Here is an 18,929-nt window from a genome sequence, read left to right on the forward strand (position 1 = left end):
CCTGAGTATGGAAGCCAGACACAGTGGCATGTGTCTTCTTCTATTACTCTCTACATTATTATTATTATTATTATTATTATTATTATTATTATTACTATTTACAAACAGGAGTCTGGGGCTCACTGATTTGAGAAGACAAGCTGGCCAGAAAGCCCCAGGGACCTCCCTGACTCTGACCCCAGTATTGCCATTACAGGCTCTTGCTGGTTTCCCCATAGATTCTGGGAATCTGAATTCAAGTCCTTATTCTTACACAGCAACCAGTTTACAAACTGAGCCATCTCGCTTGATTTCTTCAAAGCTATTTGTTAACAGCCTACCAAAGCCACCATTCTAAACTCAAAACATTAAAGCATTCCCTATTCCCACTCAATACAGCACTGGCCATTGCCGCCACTCAGACAGGAAGAATAACTTCAAAGGTGGGGAACAGAAGCAATAATCATTTGCACATCTTAGTATTATCTTATTCAGAAGATTTAAAATTATATATAGCAAACTAAAAAGGGTTTTAAAAGTTGTGAGATCAACATATCTAAATATGCTTATAAATATATAATATATATTTCCATACATTTGTAGCAGATAGTTAGAAAATACATTTTCCCCCCTTTGAGACAGGGTTTCCTCATGTATCCCTGGCTACCGTGGAACTCACTAGACCACACTGGCCTCAAATTCATAGATATCCATTGGTCTCTGCCTCCCAAGTGCTGTGTTTAATGTCCACAACTTCTGATGCAGAAAATACAATTTTTAAAAAGGATTATGGGTGCTGGCAAGATGGCTCAGTCAGTAAAGGCACTTGCCTCCCAGCCTGGCAACTTCCATACCCAGGTTCCACGCTGTGGAAAGAAGTCCTGGGAAATCAATGAGTTTACTGAACTTCCTTACAGAGCACAAGTGAGAGGTTATCTAAAGGGGTGTGGGTGCTCCTCTCCCAAGACCTCCACACTGGAAAGTCTTTATCCAGTGGGATGATGGCTTTCCCAGAGCCACATGGATGGAACCCACGTCCCTTAGTCCCCCTACCTATACACTCCAACTTCTCCTATATACTCTGGGGCCACAAGCAATTAAGGCAGCATTGCAAGCCATAAAAAATAGGACTCTTGGTTATGACCCACACACTTCCATGAAGGGACAATCTTAGGTGGGATTATCCTTTTGCCAAGGGACACAACGGAACCCCCAAAGATGGCAGCTGCTTGTCTCAGAATCGCCACAGTGACACACACCAAAATTCCAGCCAAGGTTTTCATGTGCAAGAACAAATGGTCATGAGTAGCCAAGACATTCCTGAAGAGGATAAAGTAGGTCAGAGGGAGGGCTCTTTCAGTAGTTAGTAGTTAATCATCATTTTATTATGGCACCATGGCTTAAGCACGGACAGTAGGACCTGTGGCACAGACCCACCCAAAACAGAAACTTGGGCTGGGTATGTAGTTAGGTAAGGTATGATCCTAGAAGGAAGGAAATAGAAGCTTCTAGATCACAAGGGTACCACAGCCTGGAGAAAAGGAAACTGACACAGGTCCTCTCTCCAGCCACTGAAATTCTTAATAAGTTACAAAAAGCAGCAGCAACAAAAACAACCATAGAGGAATTGCCCTAGTTTGTTTTCTATTGCTGTATAAACATCGTGACCAAAAGAAACTTAGTTAAGACAGGGTTCCTTTGGCTGACATTTTCAGGATCACAGCCCATCATAAGGGAGTCCAAAGATTTCCCTCAAGCACGTTGGGAACTCAAGGCAGAGACCTTGAAGGAAATCTGCTTACTGGCTTTCACCTGTGATTTGAGAAGCCTGCTTTCTTATATAATCCAGAGCTACCTGAGTGTGACACGGTGAGCTGGGCCCTCCCACATGAATCCTCAATCAAGAAAATGCCCCTAAAGACTTGCCTGCAGGCCAACCTGATATGGGCATTTTCTCAGTTGAGGTTCCCCCCTCTTCCCAGATGACCCTGGTTTGTATCAGGTTGACAAAACACTAACCAGCCCAGGAACATGGCAGTACATCTGACTATACTAACACAAAAACAAATTGACCCTCTCTTCAAGTGAAAAGGCAAAAGACACTGGAAAGAACCAAACACAGCACTGTGGGCTGACAGACTGTTTCAGCCTATGTTCTAACAAGTGAGTGTTTGGTACACACAGAAAGAACAAACTGATAAAAAGCTGGCAGCCTGGTAGAAAAACAAAGTACATGAACAAACATTTCACAGGAAGGGAGACATGTCAAGCCAATAAAAGTGTGAAGAGATAACCATGAAATACAGATTACAACGGCATTTTACAACTGATTTTCAAACATTTTTAAATTCTGGAAGACGTGCGTGGGAATTCTCCCATGCTGTCTTGGGGATAGAAGCTGGTTTAGCCACCCATATTCAGGGTGAGTCTTCCCTTCAGCAAATGTAATCCAAAAATCCCTCCTAGGTATGCATAGAGGCTAGTTTAGTCTAGACTATCCCTCTCAGTATGGTATGACCAAAAGCTTTTCTAATAGATCTTGTCTAATAGATCCTGTCAAGTTGACAGTATTTCCCATCACACATCTGTAGTAAGACACCAGTGTTCCTATTCCTAAGCATATGCCCTAAAGAATCCTTTAACAGGAGATGTGAAAGGTCACCTGACCACCAACCATTGTGGAAGACCACACAATCATGGAGGGAGGGGATGACTGACAAAAGGACACAATCCACGTGTGTGGAAAGGTCGGTGCTCCTGTCAGAATATATACTGACACAGACCAAGAGAAAAAAAAAAAGGCAAGTGCTGCAAAATTGAATATACAGGAAATCAGAATTGATCCAAACTCTTCTTACACAAAGCAGATAAACCACCAGACATTCAAATGATGGAATTCTATATGTAGCAGTTAAAATAATGAACAAATTCAGAGGCAGCAACATGAAATCTCAAAAACGAAGTATTGAGCTAAAATAAAAATGTAGGATATATAAACCAAGATGTCATTTCTATGGGGTTGGAATATGCTAAATAATAATATAAAGCCTATGGAAATACAATGAAATTAAAAGCACCATATCATTCCTGACAGTTACATCTCTCAATCTAGGCACGTGGATGCTTCTGAGGAGAAAACAGAGTGACTGGAAGAGAGGGGGCAGAGTCCAGGGACATTTGATCCTATCTATAACATTCTATTTCAAAAATAAAGCCAGGCTTACCACCTAGCCTGATATCAGAATCTACAGATTTTAAACACGAGCTGACGCTACAAGTTTTTCTCTGACCTTAACATACCTCTACACATATAAATAAAGACAACAGCTTTAAATGAAAAAAATAAATCATGAAGTAAATACAACAGAACGGTGGGTATACCTAAAATTATTATTTCTTCTTTGTAACTTCCAGTGTGCTTTAAATGTCTTTGCTTAAAGAATGAGTAACACCACAATTCTAATAAAGAATGAGTAACACCACAATTCTAAAACTTCGTTTTTCCTAATTAAGTTTTCAAAATGATAGAATTTCTAATTAAATACTAAGATGTCAATAAAACTTATCACAAAAATTGTTCAAGCAAGGAGTGGTGGTACGCACCTGTAAGTCCAGCCCTCAGGAGGCAGAAAGATTGCTAGCTCAGTGCTAACCCTTCTCAAAGCAAATAAAAACAAGGTCCAAATTCTCATTGTGAAATATATTTAAGTGTATGTCCATATGGTAAGTGAATGAAACACTTAGACATAAATTATAAGTACCCTGACCATAATATATATTTACATACATCTATACATATGTATACAGTATAAATATATAAACCTGTGGGTATCAGATTGGAAAACAATTTATAAATGAACCCATGAACTTTAAAGTTACAAAAGACTTTGGGTGAAGTGTCTTTGAAATGTTTATGTTTTAGATCTGGCTTAATGGATAAAGGAGTTTTTTAAATAAATATGTAATGAACTTCATATAAATTTTGACTTTTGTAATAATTTGGAAGTGCAGATTGAACCAAACTGAGCTCTGAAGATGCAAAGGAAGACAGAGTGGAGCCCTTTGGGTTTCCTTTCTGCTAACTCTTGTCTATTAAAGGATCAGGTTAAACAAACAGGCACACAGCAGGATGACTTGGGTCAAATCACTATACACACCCAATTTTCAAAGGTGGTGGCAGCCACAAGTCACACGGGAGCGATCCTCTGCTGTCCCTTTAAGGAAGGCGGTGCTTGGGGAACTTGGTTGTTCCATTTGTGTCTCAAATCAATCAGATAGAATTCTCCTTTACTGTGCTTGAATCCTGATAGCTCAGCACACTGGATAGGTAATTTAATCATGGCTGGTGTAGATGAACACAGACTTAAATTAGCTACTGAAAGGCCAAGCTTCTCTGAGTTAGCTGTGCTCTTCCACTTTTGTGCAAGAGCTGAGCTTCACCAACTGGCTAGCTGGAGGTGTTATTAAAAATTTAGTGAAAGAAACAAAGGTGTGCTGGGTGTCTCTCATTACCCTTTCTACGGTTACCCCGGCAGACAAAAGGCATAGAGCCCACTTCATGAATAATGTGACATGGAATATTCACAATCCATTTTTAATGCAGCCAAGCAATAACATTAAGGGAGATATTTGCAATCTTCAAATTTCACAGGGCTACTGGCACAGTAATTTGTTTTGATTCTAAACTGAGGGACATTGAGATAAATATTTTCCCAGTTTTTTTTAAAAGCACATAGGTAACATCAAAATTGTAATTTCTTGGCTAAGCATGCCTGTTATCCCAGCTACTTGAGGAGCTAAAGCAGGAGAATTACCAGTTCAGGCCCAGCCTATGTTACTCAGCAGAGAGAGAGAGAGAGAGAGAGAGAGAGAGAGAGAGAGAGAGAGAGAGAGAGAGAGAAAGAACTCATAATAGCATAGCATAAACATGGGGAAAATGAAAAAATGAAAGTGGACAAATATTCCAAATGTCACCAGGAAAGATGGGGAGGAGAAGACAGAACCCATGGGTTTCAATCAGTTCTACTCCTCTTTGTTATAATTTTACTTTCCAATCAGGTTGGAACTAGCAGACCAGTGTACACACCGACTTGTGAGCAAGATGTCTTATCTTCATTCAGTAAGGGCTTTGCCTCTGAGGATACTGTGAAACAAGTCCCCCACCCTTGGACCATTCATCACCCACAGTTTCTGAGTAAATTTTGAATGAGAGTAAACTGACATGGAAAGACCTAGTCTTGGAAAGCAAACAAGGATGGCCAAGGATTTAGATCTGGGAGAAGCAGCACAAAGACCCCCGAACTCCCACTTAGAAAGTTTTGTATGACTCCTGGCTGCAGGAGGAAACAGGCGACCCTCCATACCTACTGCTGATGAAGCTCCATGGGACTTGTCCCCCACTGCTATGTCTCCGAACACACACTGGCTACCCAGATGACATGCAGGAAATTGACTGGAAATGGACAGTGCTGGTGGGTCCCCTGGGTCATGTGCCTGAGGCTCCGGCTGGAAGCCTTCAGAGATCTGGTAGTAGGGAAGGCCAGGACCTTATTCTAGTTTCAGTCTTCTAAAGGACCTGCTGATCAGGCAGAGACAGAACAACCCTCTGCTGACTCGTGTATGTCAACTTGACACAAGTTGGAGTTATCTAAGAGGAGGGAATGTCAACTGACAAAATGCCTTCATAAGATCAGGCCATAGGCAAGCCTGTAGTGCATTTTCTTCATTGATGATTGATGGACCACCCAGGCTGATGGTTCTGGGTTCTATAAGAAGGCAGGCTGAACAAGCCCTGATGGGCAAGCCCACAAGCAATACTCCTCCAATGCCTGTGCATCAGCTCCTGCCTCCAACAGAGTTCCTGCCTTGGCTTCCCTCAACGGAATATGGCTTGGGCTATGTAAGCCAAAGAAACAAATAAGCCCTTCCCTCCACAAGTTGCTTTTATTCATGGTGTTTTATCACAGCAATAGTAACCCTAAGACAAACCCAGATCCCATTTCACTCTTCCTCACACATTTTAGGTTTGTAATTTGCCTTTAACATGGCAGTTACCCAATCAATCTCTCTCTCTTCCTCCCTCCTTCCTCCCCTCCCGCTCTCCTTCCCTCCTTTCCTCTTTCTCTCCCCTCTCCTCTCTAATCTCCATGGAATCTGAGTAGTCAGAATTAGATTGGGGGGGGGGAGGGTTAGGACCACAGCTATGTTTTATGGTCAAGTCACAGGATGCATCAGTGACAGAGTGAGACTCGAATCTGTGATGAAAAGATGGCTCAGAAGTTAAGAGCACCTGCTACTCTTGCAGAGGACCTGAGTTGGGACCAGTACCCGTATTAGACAGTCCACAACTGCCTTTAACTCCAGCATCAAGCCCTCCAACACCATTTTCTGTCCACCTCAGGCACCTGCACACTCATATACATACATTTACAACACACACACAAACACACACACACACAAAAAAAAAAAAACCTTTAAAAACACTCAGATCTCTAAATCAAAGGCCTATGATTTTCGTCTAGGAGCCTATGCCCTATTTTTTTTTTAAGGTAAAATTCTCAGAGGGAAGAACTGATGTTCCTATGGGACTATCCAGGACTCTACATGGCTACACACCTAAGTTTTCATTTAAGACATGTTAGCTAGGTGTAGTGGCACACACCTTTAATCCCAGCACTTAGGAGGCAGACAGATCTCTACAAATTCACAATATAGATACAGTGGGACCTTGTATCAAAAAAAGAGAGAGAGAAGGGTTGACTGATATTGATTGGTTGGCTGGCTGGCTGACGGTTGGTTGGTTGGTTGATTGGTTGGTTGGAAAGTCTAGCTCAGCAGGCTAGACTGCTTCCTATTCTTCCAGAGAACCTGAGTTTGGTTCCCAGCACACGTCTGGCAATTTGCAACCTCTCATAACTACTCCAGTCCCTCTCTACCCTCAGTGGGATACATACATTCATGTGTACATAGTCATGCACAAACAATGATGCACAGACACATGATTATAAAATAATAAAAATAAATCTTTTTTAAAAGAAATATCTCTGAGGCATAAAAGAAAGGGAAAAGTATGGAAACTGGAACAATAGACATTTACTCTTTGGTATTCCTCGGAAGTCCTCCAGTCCCAGCTTCCCCAACAGGAAAGAATATAAAAACACCAGTGTCCTTCACCTGAATTCCTGGTCTAATGAAAGGTAATTTGTAATAGTCGTAATAGTTTATTAAATTAAACATTCTAATAAATATCTAGCATACATAATGCACTCGGGGAGATTTAGACACATTTACAAGCCTCCCAGTAGATGATACACAAGGGGCAGGAGTTGAGGTCACAGCCTTTGCCCCACATCTACCAGCCCAGACATCTCATAAAATATCCACTTGATAAAAACTGGATTTGCTCATGAATTTTTGAAACAACCCTCCAGTTGCTTTTTGTTTGCACTTAAAAAGCTCCAAAAGAGTCAAAAAGGAAGTCTGAGTATTTGTGTGGCCTTTTCACAACCCCCTTGGAGGAGGAGAACACGGGCTCTAGAAACCTTGAGGTCCAGATGATTGCTTTTGAGGGGCAGTGATGGTGACTTTAGTCTCTGGCTCCCCAGGACCTAGCATGGTCCCTTATTCTGCCAACCTGTGATCAAAAAACGCTTGCTGAGTGAATGAAGAACATCCTGTCCCCAGGAACTGACCCACAGTCCGGCCTCCTCTGATGGCTCTGACTCCCTCTCAACGTCAAGGCCACTGTTTTCTGCTTCTTCTGACAAGCTTGATGGTACATCCAGTGATTTCAAAGGAATGAGGCCCCTCCCCTAAACCTGCAGCCAGCAGGAGGAGAAAGGGGTCAGCAGGCTCCCCAGAAGAAGAGAATACTGCTCTTCTTTCTAAATTGAGCATCAGCCCGTGCCCAAAGTTTAAGAGGCGATGCCTCCTGTTAGGAGCTGCCCAGAGTACTTTGCTGCCAGTGAGACAGAGCAGAAAAGTGACTGGGGGCGCACGCTTTCATTGGACCCCCATCTTCAGCTGTAGGGAAGCTGAAAGCCCAGACTCCGGGCTGACCTTTCGAAAGGGAGTTCATCCCCTCCAGCAGCTTTGGGAAGGAACGTGAAGGGGAATGGCCTTAGTGAGCTTTGCACACTGGACTGAGCAGGGGCTGGAGGCAGGCTGGGAAGGTGTCCTCCACAGTAGTGTTCACAGCTGGTGTTGCAGAAGGCCAAGCTATTCATTTGAGTCCATGCTGCGTCTCCCGGTGCCTCCTGAGGTCCACCTTCCTCTGGAAGCCCTTCCCACACAGGTCACAGCCAAAGGGCTTGAAACCCGTATGCTTCCTGCTGTGAGTGATGAGGTTGGAGCTCTGACTGAATGCTTTACCACACACCTGGCATTTGTGGGGCTTCTCACCTGCAAGGATGGAAGAACAAGGGCAGGAAGTATGAGCCTATGATAAAGCTGAGAGGGACCCGTTGATACCCACATGTTCTTGCTAGCAGCTGGCTAAGACCTTCAAGACGTTGGAGGGTGATGGGCTGCAACGTAAACCAACTCCTGGCCTGCAACTTGGTACCAGTAAGACGCGGGTGCACCAGGTGGAAGGGAGACTTTTTGAGTGGAGGCTCCCAGCCAAAGGTCTCAAACGGTTTCCTGCTAAACGGAAACTGAGCAGAGGCCACGTGCCCTCCCCAGCTGAATCCACTCCTAGGACTTGCCCGCCTGACTTTTAGAAGCACAGGGCCCCCGGCAGATGTTCGACAGGAGGTGGGAGGGGCTGCCCTACAGACCCTATGACTGCTGTCGTCAGAGGAAGTTTTCAAATCTGAGTTTCCAAGTGGGTGTTGTTTTGTGTGGCCAGTGAAGCTGTCGTTTTTTCTGGCTCTTGAAGAACACAGGTTTGTCCAATGTCTTATTTTTTTTTAATCTACATTAGAGCCACAAATCATTTCTTAAGATTGTCTATTCTTTTACTTTCTTCCTTTCTTTGAGGTTTTAAATCACAGGATCCTTAATATGCCAACAACCCTTCACTGCAGATCAGCAGATAACAGGCACAGGAAGGGAAAATTTAAAAAAAAAATAGGCAAAAGGAAGAAAACCAACAGCTTTTGCCTTTCCCTGCCTTGTGCACTGGTTAAAACTGGGGAAAATTAGCAAATTCCCAAATAGTCTTCCCATGGCTCTATGGTTGGGACTTGGCCTTGGGAGGAAAAACAAACAAAAAAGTGTCTGTCTGTCTGTCTGTCTGTCTGTTTTTAAGGAACCTTCCCTGTGTTCTTCCCTCTCTCTTCATACTTAAGATCTCCTGAAAAACTTACCCAACAAAACTTTCCCTGACCCTCGAAAGTCAAACATATTTGAAAAATGAATTTAGCCATAAAATAAATGTCTAATAAAGGCTTGAAGGTGTCATTCAGTCAAGATTCTAGTTGCATTTTAATAAGTGTCTTTTGTTTGTTTGTTTGTTTGTTTGTTTGTTTGAGACAGGGTTTCTCTGTAGCTTTGGAGACTCCTGGAACTCGCTCTGTAGACCACGCTGGCCTTGAACTCACAGAGATCTGCCTGCCTCTGCCTCCCGACTGCTGGGACTAAAGGCATGCATACACTACCACTGCCTGGCATTTGATAAATGTCTTGAACAATTTATAAATGGAAATTTTGGGCAAGGGGGCATGATCAAAGGGGGGTTTTCCTCAGTTTTCTGATACAAAGGTTGTTTACAAACAAGATTGTGGATTCCTGGAAGGCACTGTGATATTTTACTTTTTATGTATTTATTTACTGATTTTTAAAAAATATAAGATACTACACAGCCCTAGCTGGCCTACAACTCACTCTGTAGCCAAGGCTAGTCTCCATCTCCAGGGATGTGTCTGACTCTCTCTCTGCCTCCCCAGTGCCACCACGCCCAGATGTGATTTGATTTAAAGGGATGTTCATGTCCTTCGTAAAGCCAGAGATTGCAGTGTCATGTAACAGTCATGTTGACTGCTACAGGAAATGTTTAAGAGAATCACTTTAGTTCATAAGCATCTACATTAAGCCCACCCAACTGCACCGGAAGTGTTGAAGGAGTCCCAGGCTGGAAGCTAGAGCATTGAGGTTTACTCAAAGTGACATTGATACATCACTCAATGTATGGACAATAAAAGGACCTCATTTTACTGTGTGTGTGTGTGAAGCAGCAGGAAAAGACCAAAGGGAATGGACAATCTGAAACAGGGATTTTTAAAGCAATCTAATAGCTTAAGAATTATCACTACTAGGGAACAATATTGCTGATGTTTTGAAAAGAACAAATAACAGAAGTATCTTTCATTAACCAGCTCTCACAACTGAAAGTCCAATATAACAAACCAGTCAAGACTATATACACCGGAGAGCTCAGACCAACAGATCTGAACCTGAGTCCCGTGTGACCCTGGATAAGTTATAGGATCCCTCTGTGCCTCCATTTCCCCACCTCTACAATGGGACCAAAGAACAGTTTCTGTCTCTTGGAGTTGTCAACACAGACTTGGCAGAAAGCTCAGGAGCATTTGTCTTTCTTTTTCTACTCAAAGTAAGCTCTTATTAAAAAAATGAAGTGTAGGTGCCACACTGTGAATCCCAACAGCTCTAGTAAACACTGACAGTGATCTGGGATGTCAAAACCCTGTTAAGTTAGCTTAGAGGAAGACACTCCTTCATACCCAGTGCCAAAACAAAGTTCCCTCTAGGGAGGGAGAAGAACTCATCTGCCACTCACTGGAACCAGAATGGCAGAGGGAAGTCATGTCGACCTCCAAGCACCTCCTACAAGCCCAGGCCCTTCAAGTCACCTGTGTGGATGAAGGTGTGTTTCTTCATGTCGGACTTCTGGTGGAACCTCTTGCCACAGTACTGGCAGGGGTAGGGCCGGGTGTCCGAGTGAATGAGAAGGTGTGTGGACAGTGTGGATGACCTCTTGAAGCTCTTGCCACAGATCTTACAGTCAAAGCTTCGTTCCTGCAGACCGGACAGGAAGGGAGAGGGAGAAATGCATCACTCTGGCAGTCTTAGGTTGCTGCCCTCATTACCACTGACATCTCTCAAAGCCGGGAGAACTCTACTCCCCCTCCCTCCATTTAGTTTCAATCTCTATCCACCCTTCAACACCTACTCATTAACATGTTTTCTACCAAAACACTTTTCGGCCACAACCCTCCACACCCCAGGGCACTTTTGACACCCTTTGGCAGATTTCGCCACCCTCCTCAACGGGACCTCGGCCACTTAAGATGCCCCTTAGTCACTGTGGGTTTGGGGGAGGAGATGGGCTGTAGTCGCAGCCCCTTTGTGTAGTATGTTGCTTCTCTCCCTCTCTTTAATCACCATGCGGGCATCCGGGCATCCGACAAGGACCCAGTGTGCTACATGACTCTCCGGTGCTTGAAGCCTTGGTCTTAGGCAACAATTACTTATGAATGAATGAATGAATGAATGAATGAATGGCTAGCACGTAGACTGTGAGCTGAGACCCTTCCTTGCCAGTCAGGAAGGATGAAGGGAACATAAACAGTGAAGCCAATGCTCCAGCTGCAAGCAGCAAACCTTCCTCGTGTCCAACAGAACTCCACCGCCGGAGGCTCACAGTGTGCGACACCACAATCTAAGATTGCTGCAAACCCCGGCCCTCTACCCACGTTTCTCCGCACACCTAAATCAGGTCAAGCAGAAGGGGCACCAGAAGGAGTCTGGAGGCAATGGGAAAGTGGCTGGTGCTGTATCGCGGAAAGGCTGAAAGGTCCCCCGGTGCAGCCGCAGCCCTCCAGAGCCCAAGCTTACCTGCGAGTGCACGGCCTTGTGCTGCTCCAGGCTCACTGCGTGCCCGAAGGTCTTGCCGCACATCTCGCATGCAAATGGTCTCGTGCCGCTGTGGGACCGGCGCACATGCACCTCCAGCCCGTGCGGTGTGGAGAACACCTGGGGGCGAGTGGGGCCAGGGAGAAGGCAGCTGAAGGGGGTCTCGGGGTGAGGACGCTGGAGGGTCACGGGCTGGGGACGCAGGCTCAGGGCTGAAGAGGCCAGGTGCTCGGGAGCCTCACCTTGCTGCATTTGATGCATTTGTAGGAGCCACCGCCCAGCAGCAGGCGGGTACACAGCAGCTCTGACTCCACCTTTACGCCCACGCTCTTGTCTGCGTGGATCTCGCGGCCGCAATCTTGGTACAGCCGGCCGGCTGCTGCGTTCGACCGTTCGTACAGCCCGGCCGCCCCAGGCCCGAAGTCTCCATAGAGCCCCAGGCCCGCGCCACTGGTGGCTCCTCCTGCGGCTCCGCAGCTCCCGGGTGGCCCCGCACCGGCTCCGCCCGCCGTCGGCTCAGGGCCGTACATCGGGGCCGGGTGGCCGGGCTCGGCGCCACGCTCGCAAAAGAGGCTCAGGCCGGCGCTGCGCTCCAGGGCGGTGCACTGCCGGTAACTCTGCACCAAGTGCCGCAGGTCGGACCCCGCGAGGCCGCTCCACGCATAGGGCTTGAAAGGCAGGGTGTAGGGCTGAGCTTCGTCCAGAGACCGGCATAATGACTTCTCAGAGCCTGTGGGGCACAGAGGCAGTCGGGTCAGGTTCTAGGCTGCTGGGCAGAGCCCGCACTGTCATGCTCCTAGCTGGTTAAAACGCTAAGTATTCCGGACACCCTGGGTAAAACTCAGATAGGCCCACGGGACTTCCCGGGCCAGCGGCAGGGCAGCAAAGCGATGTTTTAAATGATACATAGGGTGAGGAGGAAAGTTCGATTTGATGGTTCCTTGGATGGACCCCCATCCCTCAACACCTGCCAGTCCTAGGGCTTAGGCCTAGGGTCCTGTTACTAGATCCTGACCTCTTCTACTCCATTTAAGTCTCCACTCAACCCTTTTCCTTTTTACCGTAAATTACGAAGAAGGGCAGAAAAACTCTGGACCGAGGCTACCTAGAAGGATCAGACTGAATGGCATTAAGAATTCTCAAAGCGGTAAAGTTGTTTAATGTGGTTTGCAAGGGTTAGCAGGCAAGGGCGCGAAGGACGCCCATCCCTGATAAATTATTGGTTAAAAAATATTTTACAGTTAGCCACCATCTTCAGAACTCCCCTCCCCTCACTCATGTGAATTTTGCTAAAACTGGATACTGGATGAATATGAGTAAATGCACCCTCACACTCCATCCTGGGCGAGCCTGTCCTGTGACAGGTTGCTGCGGGGCTGCGGGTCACACACTGCCAGGAAGAACCCTTTGCTTGCTGGGGTGGATGAGCTATCTTTTAAAACTAGTGTTAGGATCTGGAAATAACCGACCCTTGGCAGGGTTTGGATCATGGGGCTGCTCCTTGTTTTGCCCAGACCCCAGGTACTCCTCCTCAACCCTAGTCACGTGGTTTGCAGGAAGTTCAGTTGCTCCCTGGAAATGAACGCTGCCCCTGAGATTGGGCCTTCTTAGCAGAAGGAGGGGAAATGAAACTTTTGAAGACAGAGCCAACGAACTGAGATTTCCCTCAGCAACCTTTTTCTCCAGTGTGGCACCCAGCTCTGTCTGGCTGAGGCTGCCCAGGTGCCTTGTCTGACGTATTCGTGTCTGCGTCTTGGATTCTGGAATCTGACACTTTCTTTTTTATTTAAAAAAATATTTTTCATTTTACATACCAACCCCAGTTTCCCCCTTCCTCCCCTTCTCTCGCTCCTCCCCCCTTCCCACCCCCATCTACTCCTCAGAGGGAGTAAGGCCTTCCTTAGGGAGTCAACAAAGTCTGGCATACCAAGTTGAGGCAGGACCAAGCCCCTCTCCCCCGTATCAAGACTGGGCAAGATATCCCATCATAGGGAATGGGCTCCAGAAAGCCAGCTCATGCACCTCAGGTAGGTCCTGGTGTCACTGCCAGCCGCCACCCCCAACAGATCAAGTCACATAAATGTCACCCACATTCTGAGGTCCCATGCAGGTTCCCTAGCTGTCGGATCTGACATTTTCTAAACAATGAATTCTGGTCACAAAAAGAAATGCCAGCCAGATTAGAGGACCGGCTCATTTGTCCCGCCGATCCGGTCCAAACGAATTAAGGACTAGCCTGGAGCCAACTGCCTTAGAAGGAGGCAGAGGACACCTAGGGAAAGACGTCCAGTATGGAGAGATTGGATGCCTTCTCCTGGACCCCGTCCCCTTAAGAAACAGCTTCCTAAGGAGGCTCTCTGCTTCTCTTGTGTGGGCTTCCCTCTGTACTATGGGGTCCCCGGATCTCTGCCACAAGACCTCACAAACCGGTCCTTACCTGGAGAAACCGAGGGAGAAGGAGGCCTCCAGAAGTCCTCGAACTCGGAGCTCGGGTCACAAACACTGTCTTCGCAGCTGCCAGGGGACGTGGAGGCTTTGTCGTGAGTCTCGGTTAGCTGAGGGTCGGGGGACAAACGGCGTCGGGGCTCCATCTTCGCCTCACCTGCACTCACAGGGTCATCTGTGGAGAGGAGTCAGGGGGAACGTAAACCTAAGCCTGGCTGAGCTAAAATGGTTCCACTGTGGCGGCCCCCAGCGCCCTCCTCTATCCACTCAGACCCAGTCCGGAGCCCTCCCTGATTCAAGGGCCGACTATGAGCAGTAGGGGCATCTCTGGCAAGCTCCGCAGAACCGCAGCACTAGGAAACAAGCAAACAAAGCACCGAGGGGCATTGGGGTAGCCTCCTCTGGTTCTAGGAAGCGAGGTGGCTTGGAGAAGAGTCGGCGTCCCTGGCAGCTGCCCGCCCGGCCCCTGCGCGCCTCGCACCTGCTCTGCCGGGCGCGGGCACGGTCTCCAGACGGAGGGAGTAGTCTGGCCCCGGGGAACGCGGCTGGTGGTAGCTGTGCGCCTTCTTGCTCTTGACCAGGAAGGAGCGCGGCATGGTGGCCAGCCGCTGGATGGATGTTTGGACCCTCGCTCAGCCTGAGGTTACTCCAAGTTCTGAGAGGAGGGGAGAACCGGGTGGAAGGGCAGGTCAGTACCGATGGCGGCTCTAGACCGCACCCTGGCCAAGAGAAGAGTACCGGCCAGAGAAGAGAGAGGGAGGCCCGCGGGAGGAGGGGCTTGGCCCCAGGCGCCGCGCTCACCAGGTGGCACTCGGACAGGTGGCGAGTCCGGGCCTCCGCTGCCACCGCCACGGCTCATTGGTAAAACCTGTCCCCGGGCTCTGGCTCTGGTCCCTTAGCTCTGCCTTGCCCACGCCCCAGCCCCTCCCTTTCCCTTAGCAAAGCTCTCTCATCACTCTCCAGAGAGCGGTAGTCCGTTATCCCAACTCAACCCTGCAATGCCCTCCCGGTCCCTTCTGGGTTGAGAGGACCGACTGGGGCGCGTAAATTAGTTTAGTTTAAGCGGCCGGGGTGTATCAGTGGTTGGGACCCGGAAAAGCCATGGAGAGCCAAGATCTCCAAGAGCCCCACGACAAACAAGCTGAAGAGGGGCGTACTAGGCAGAACTGAAGGACTGGTTTGCCTAGCGACCGTGTGAAACTGAAGCTGGAGCAGAAAGGCAGGAAGCCAGAGGGACAGGAAAGTGAAGGGGGTGGCAAAGGACCAACGTTTGCCCCAAGAGAAACGCCCACTGGAAAAAGTTAGCCTCTAAGCCAGCGGTGGACCACGGTGAAGCATCCCAGATCCCAGAAGCCTCGCCTCCATAACTAAGTCCCGGGAAGAAACATTTTCCGATCTGCTCACCAATTATTTCGTCCTAGGGAAATCAAGTCTGAACTGCGAGTGCACAGGCTGCCAAACACGCGGCGCCCAAATCCGTGGAGCATCACCGGTTTAGGGGGCCAGCAAGATAAAACCGGACCGCACACGAGCGAGCAGCGGCCGGGAGGCCGGGGTCCCCAGAGCCAGCACGACTCAGAGCTGGCGTCGCTCTCATTAACCCCCAATCAGTTCACCTAATCTCGGGTCGAAACCTGAACCCGCGGGGAGGCGGGGCTGCCACCACGTCCCAGCTCCAGGTCGGCTCTGCTCCTCCTCTCACCCACCCCCAACCCCGATCCTGAGGGGCCCTACGTTAAACGACTCTGCCTGCCTTCAACCCCAAGGTCTAAGGCGATGGGGGTCGATTCACAAGCCAGCGGAAACGGCTGGCGGGTTCAGAGACCAGGGCACAGGGAAGCTCAGGCCGACGTGCGCCTCTGGTCCTTGGACTTCCTGCGGAATCAGAACCGCTTTGCTCCCAGGGCCTGGTACGGAGCACACATACGGCCCCACTCAAAAGGAGTCTAGTAGTCTGCTGTTAGTATTCAGGCATCTGTACTGGCCTGTCCTTGAGGTTCTGATAGGATACGCCCTCAGCTGCAGCCACTAAGAGCACCACCTGAGCATATTCACTATGTCCCCTTTTAAAAAGGCCCTGCCCACCTCCCATCCTACTTCTCCCTGCCTGTCTCTCCTGCTTCTCTTCCCTCTCTTTCCTCATTCCCGTTGCTCCTGTCCCTGGAAGTCGGTCTCCCCTCTCCCTCCCCCCTTTTTAACCATCATTTCCCCTAATAAAAATCCCTCAGCTTGAATTCTGTCGCATGGTGTCTTTCTAGCGCCACTTCTAAAAATTGCAACACCTGCTCCAGATCCCCAACCCCAGTGTGTGGTCTTCCCCGAGGAGTGGGAAGAAAGGTATGCTGGAAATTGCTGCCAGAAATTTAGGCTCCAGAAGGCCTTGGGGCGAGCATGTCACACTCATTGGTCAGGTTTGGCTTCCAGGACTCTGTCTCTAACGCTGCAATTTTTCCTGCACCCCTTGACTAACTGTACAGCCAGACGCTCCAACCAACAGACAATTCTTAAAGCAGGCATGAAAAGAAGGAAAACAGCAAGGGTCCCGGGGGCCTCGGTGAAACTCGGGCCGGCCCTGGCCAGGAACTAGAGCCGTGGGAAGCAGAAGGGCTGCGCGTCAGAAACCACGCGGGACACGGTAGACACGTCCTCGCTCCAGCCACAAGCCTACACTTCTTTAGCACCCTGGAGGTCTTTGCTGGTTCCGGGTAGGAGGGGTAGGGGGATGGTGAGGCCCAAGGCCCAGCGCGTGGGAAGGCAACCTCGTGCTGCAGCTGGCGTCCAGGGGGCGGGGCGGCACGCTCCTGGCCCCGCGGCCCGCCAGGCTTACCCTGGTCATCTGAGGCCGGGAATTAGGGACCTGAAGGCAAGGCGCTCAGGAGCCCGCTTCCAGAGCCCCAGCTGCAGCCACACACCCACCAGATGGTTCCTTCCCACGTGGATCCCACTCCCCTATCTAGTCTCCAAACCGTGTGCCCCCTATTCCAGATCTTTCGCTCCATGCCTTTGGCGGCTTCAGAACCCAGCCCCCGGAGCTCTGCAGCAGGTGGGGACCCGCCAGCGCCCTCGGGACGTCCCCATAGTGTCACTGTCCTCCTACCAGTCCACCCCCGCCTGGGCGGGAGGCACAGCAGTTCAGCAAACCTACCTGCGGGGTCAGGGCGCGGGCACCGAGCTCTGAGAGTGTGCAAACTGAATCTTGCTTTCGGGAGAGACTGATCTGTCTTTCTGACTTTTTTTTTTTAATCTCCTTCGGAGCTCAGCCCCCAAAACCGCAAACTTCACTTCCTGAGCGTTAGAGGCGCTCGCTAGCCCTCTCAGACCAATCCCCATCCCCCCGTGGGGCGATGGGCCACGAGCCTCCTTTGCGCAAGGGGTCAGGAGGAGATGGGGGGGCATTCTTGGGGTGAGCTTCCTGGGTACCCCTAACTAGATCTCTCCATTTGTTTGTCTGTGGGGCCAGGAGCTATCTGTGGAGGACCCGGGAGGTCTGAGTACCCAGCTCTAGAAATAGCTAGAAAGAAAACTGAAGTTTTTTGGCTCCTGGAGATTTCCGCAGCGAGAAGTCACAGATTCAGGACACAGATTGACGGGAACGGCGGGCGCTGGGAGCACTCAGCTCGCACCAGGCCTCCCTGTCCCTCTGGATGTGGGCACCCCAACCCTGTCGCCTGCTTGGGCAGCGTCGCCCCCGGATCGCGGCCGTGAATCACCGGACCCCAGTGCCACCGGCCTGGAGCCCGGCTGGTGGTCACCGCGTCCGCAGAGCGAAACCTGCGCCGAGGCCCCGAAATAGCTTGTTATGGAAACACTTGAGGATAAATACGCCCAGCGAAGCTGAAAATACCTTGACACCCAATCCCAGAGGTTTGCTCATTTCCCTTCGGATTTAGGTAACGGTTAAATTTGGAAGAGGTGGGCGAGCGCCGACCCTGGCAAAGAAGGGCCGGGCTGGCGGCGCGTCCCGCGGGCGCCGGTGGTGGCATCGGTGGGCGCGTCCTCCCCGCCCCGGCCCCCGCCTCGCGCTAGCTTCCGGTGGTTGGAGCTGCGAAATTAAAGGCGGCGCGGAGACCGGAGCACGGGGTGGGGGTGGGGTAGGGGGCTTGGCGCCTGGGGTCGCAGCCAGGTAGTGAGCCTAGGGGACACTGTCCTGAAAGGACAAACCCGAAGGTAATTGCAAAGCGAGGGCTTCGGAATAATGTCCACCATGGGCTCTTCCTCAATGGAGAATTAACACTTGATTGCAGGGGGAAAATGTTCAAACTTCAATCTTCTGCAAGTATAGATAGATTAGATAGATAGATAGATAGATAGATAGATAGATAGATAGATAGATAGATAGACAGACAAATAAATAAAACCACTTGAGACTGCATATCACGTTGCTTAGTAGTATGTGCACTTAGCACGCTCGGTGCCTTCACCCTCTCGTTTGCAGGGGTGAAGCCGCTGTCAGCACCATACTTTTCCAAGTGAGTTGGGCCGGGTTTTGGGCGCTATTTCGTGCACTATAATTCTGCAATGAGACACTGGAGGGGGGAAGGGAGCAGCGATGTCCCGCAGATCTTGGACAAACAAGAACAAAATATGTTCAAGTGTTTGTCTTGTTGGTTCTTTGAGAATGAAACCCTGGATTTGCACTTGCCAAACACATGATAATGAACTAACCCGGTAACTATCATATTTTAGATGAA

At 49.1% G+C, this 18,929-nt stretch overlaps 1 protein-coding gene across 1 annotated transcript; it reads right to left on the reverse strand.

Annotated features, from left to right (window-relative positions):
• Positions 1-8,200: 8,200 nt before the first annotated feature.
• Positions 8,201-17,111, reverse strand: Gfi1 (growth factor independent 1 transcriptional repressor). The gene is made up of 7 exons (XM_027425918.2): positions 16,985-17,111; positions 14,720-14,869; positions 14,231-14,413; positions 12,036-12,523; positions 11,776-11,913; positions 10,791-10,956; positions 8,201-8,379 (listed from the first exon to the last, which is right to left on the reverse strand). The coding sequence occupies exons 2-7, from the start codon at positions 14,832-14,834 to the stop codon at positions 8,201-8,203; spliced, it is 1,269 nt and encodes a 422-aa protein (XP_027281719.1). The 5' UTR covers positions 14,835-14,869; positions 16,985-17,111.
• Positions 17,112-18,929: the final 1,818 nt, after the last annotated feature.

The sequence above is a fragment of the Cricetulus griseus genome, chromosome 7 (assembly GCF_003668045.3).
Source record: "Cricetulus griseus strain 17A/GY chromosome 7, alternate assembly CriGri-PICRH-1.0, whole genome shotgun sequence".
In the NCBI taxonomy this organism is placed as follows: Eukaryota; Metazoa; Chordata; class Mammalia; order Rodentia; family Cricetidae; genus Cricetulus; species Cricetulus griseus.

Excerpts from the sequence above, each read along its gene's own strand:
- Gfi1 (XM_027425918.2), bottom strand. The coding sequence starts at position 14,834 with ATGCCGCGCTCCTTCCTGGTCAAGAGCAAGAAGGCGCACAGCTACCAC. Across the intron at positions 12,524-14,230 it reads TTCTCCCTCGGTTTCTCCAG|GCTCTGAGAAGTCATTATGC; the intron begins GTAAGGACCGGT and ends TGTGCCCCACAG. Across the intron at positions 11,914-12,035 it reads AATGCATCAAATGCAGCAAG|GTGTTCTCCACACCGCACGG; the intron begins GTGAGGCTCCCG and ends ACTCGCCCCCAG.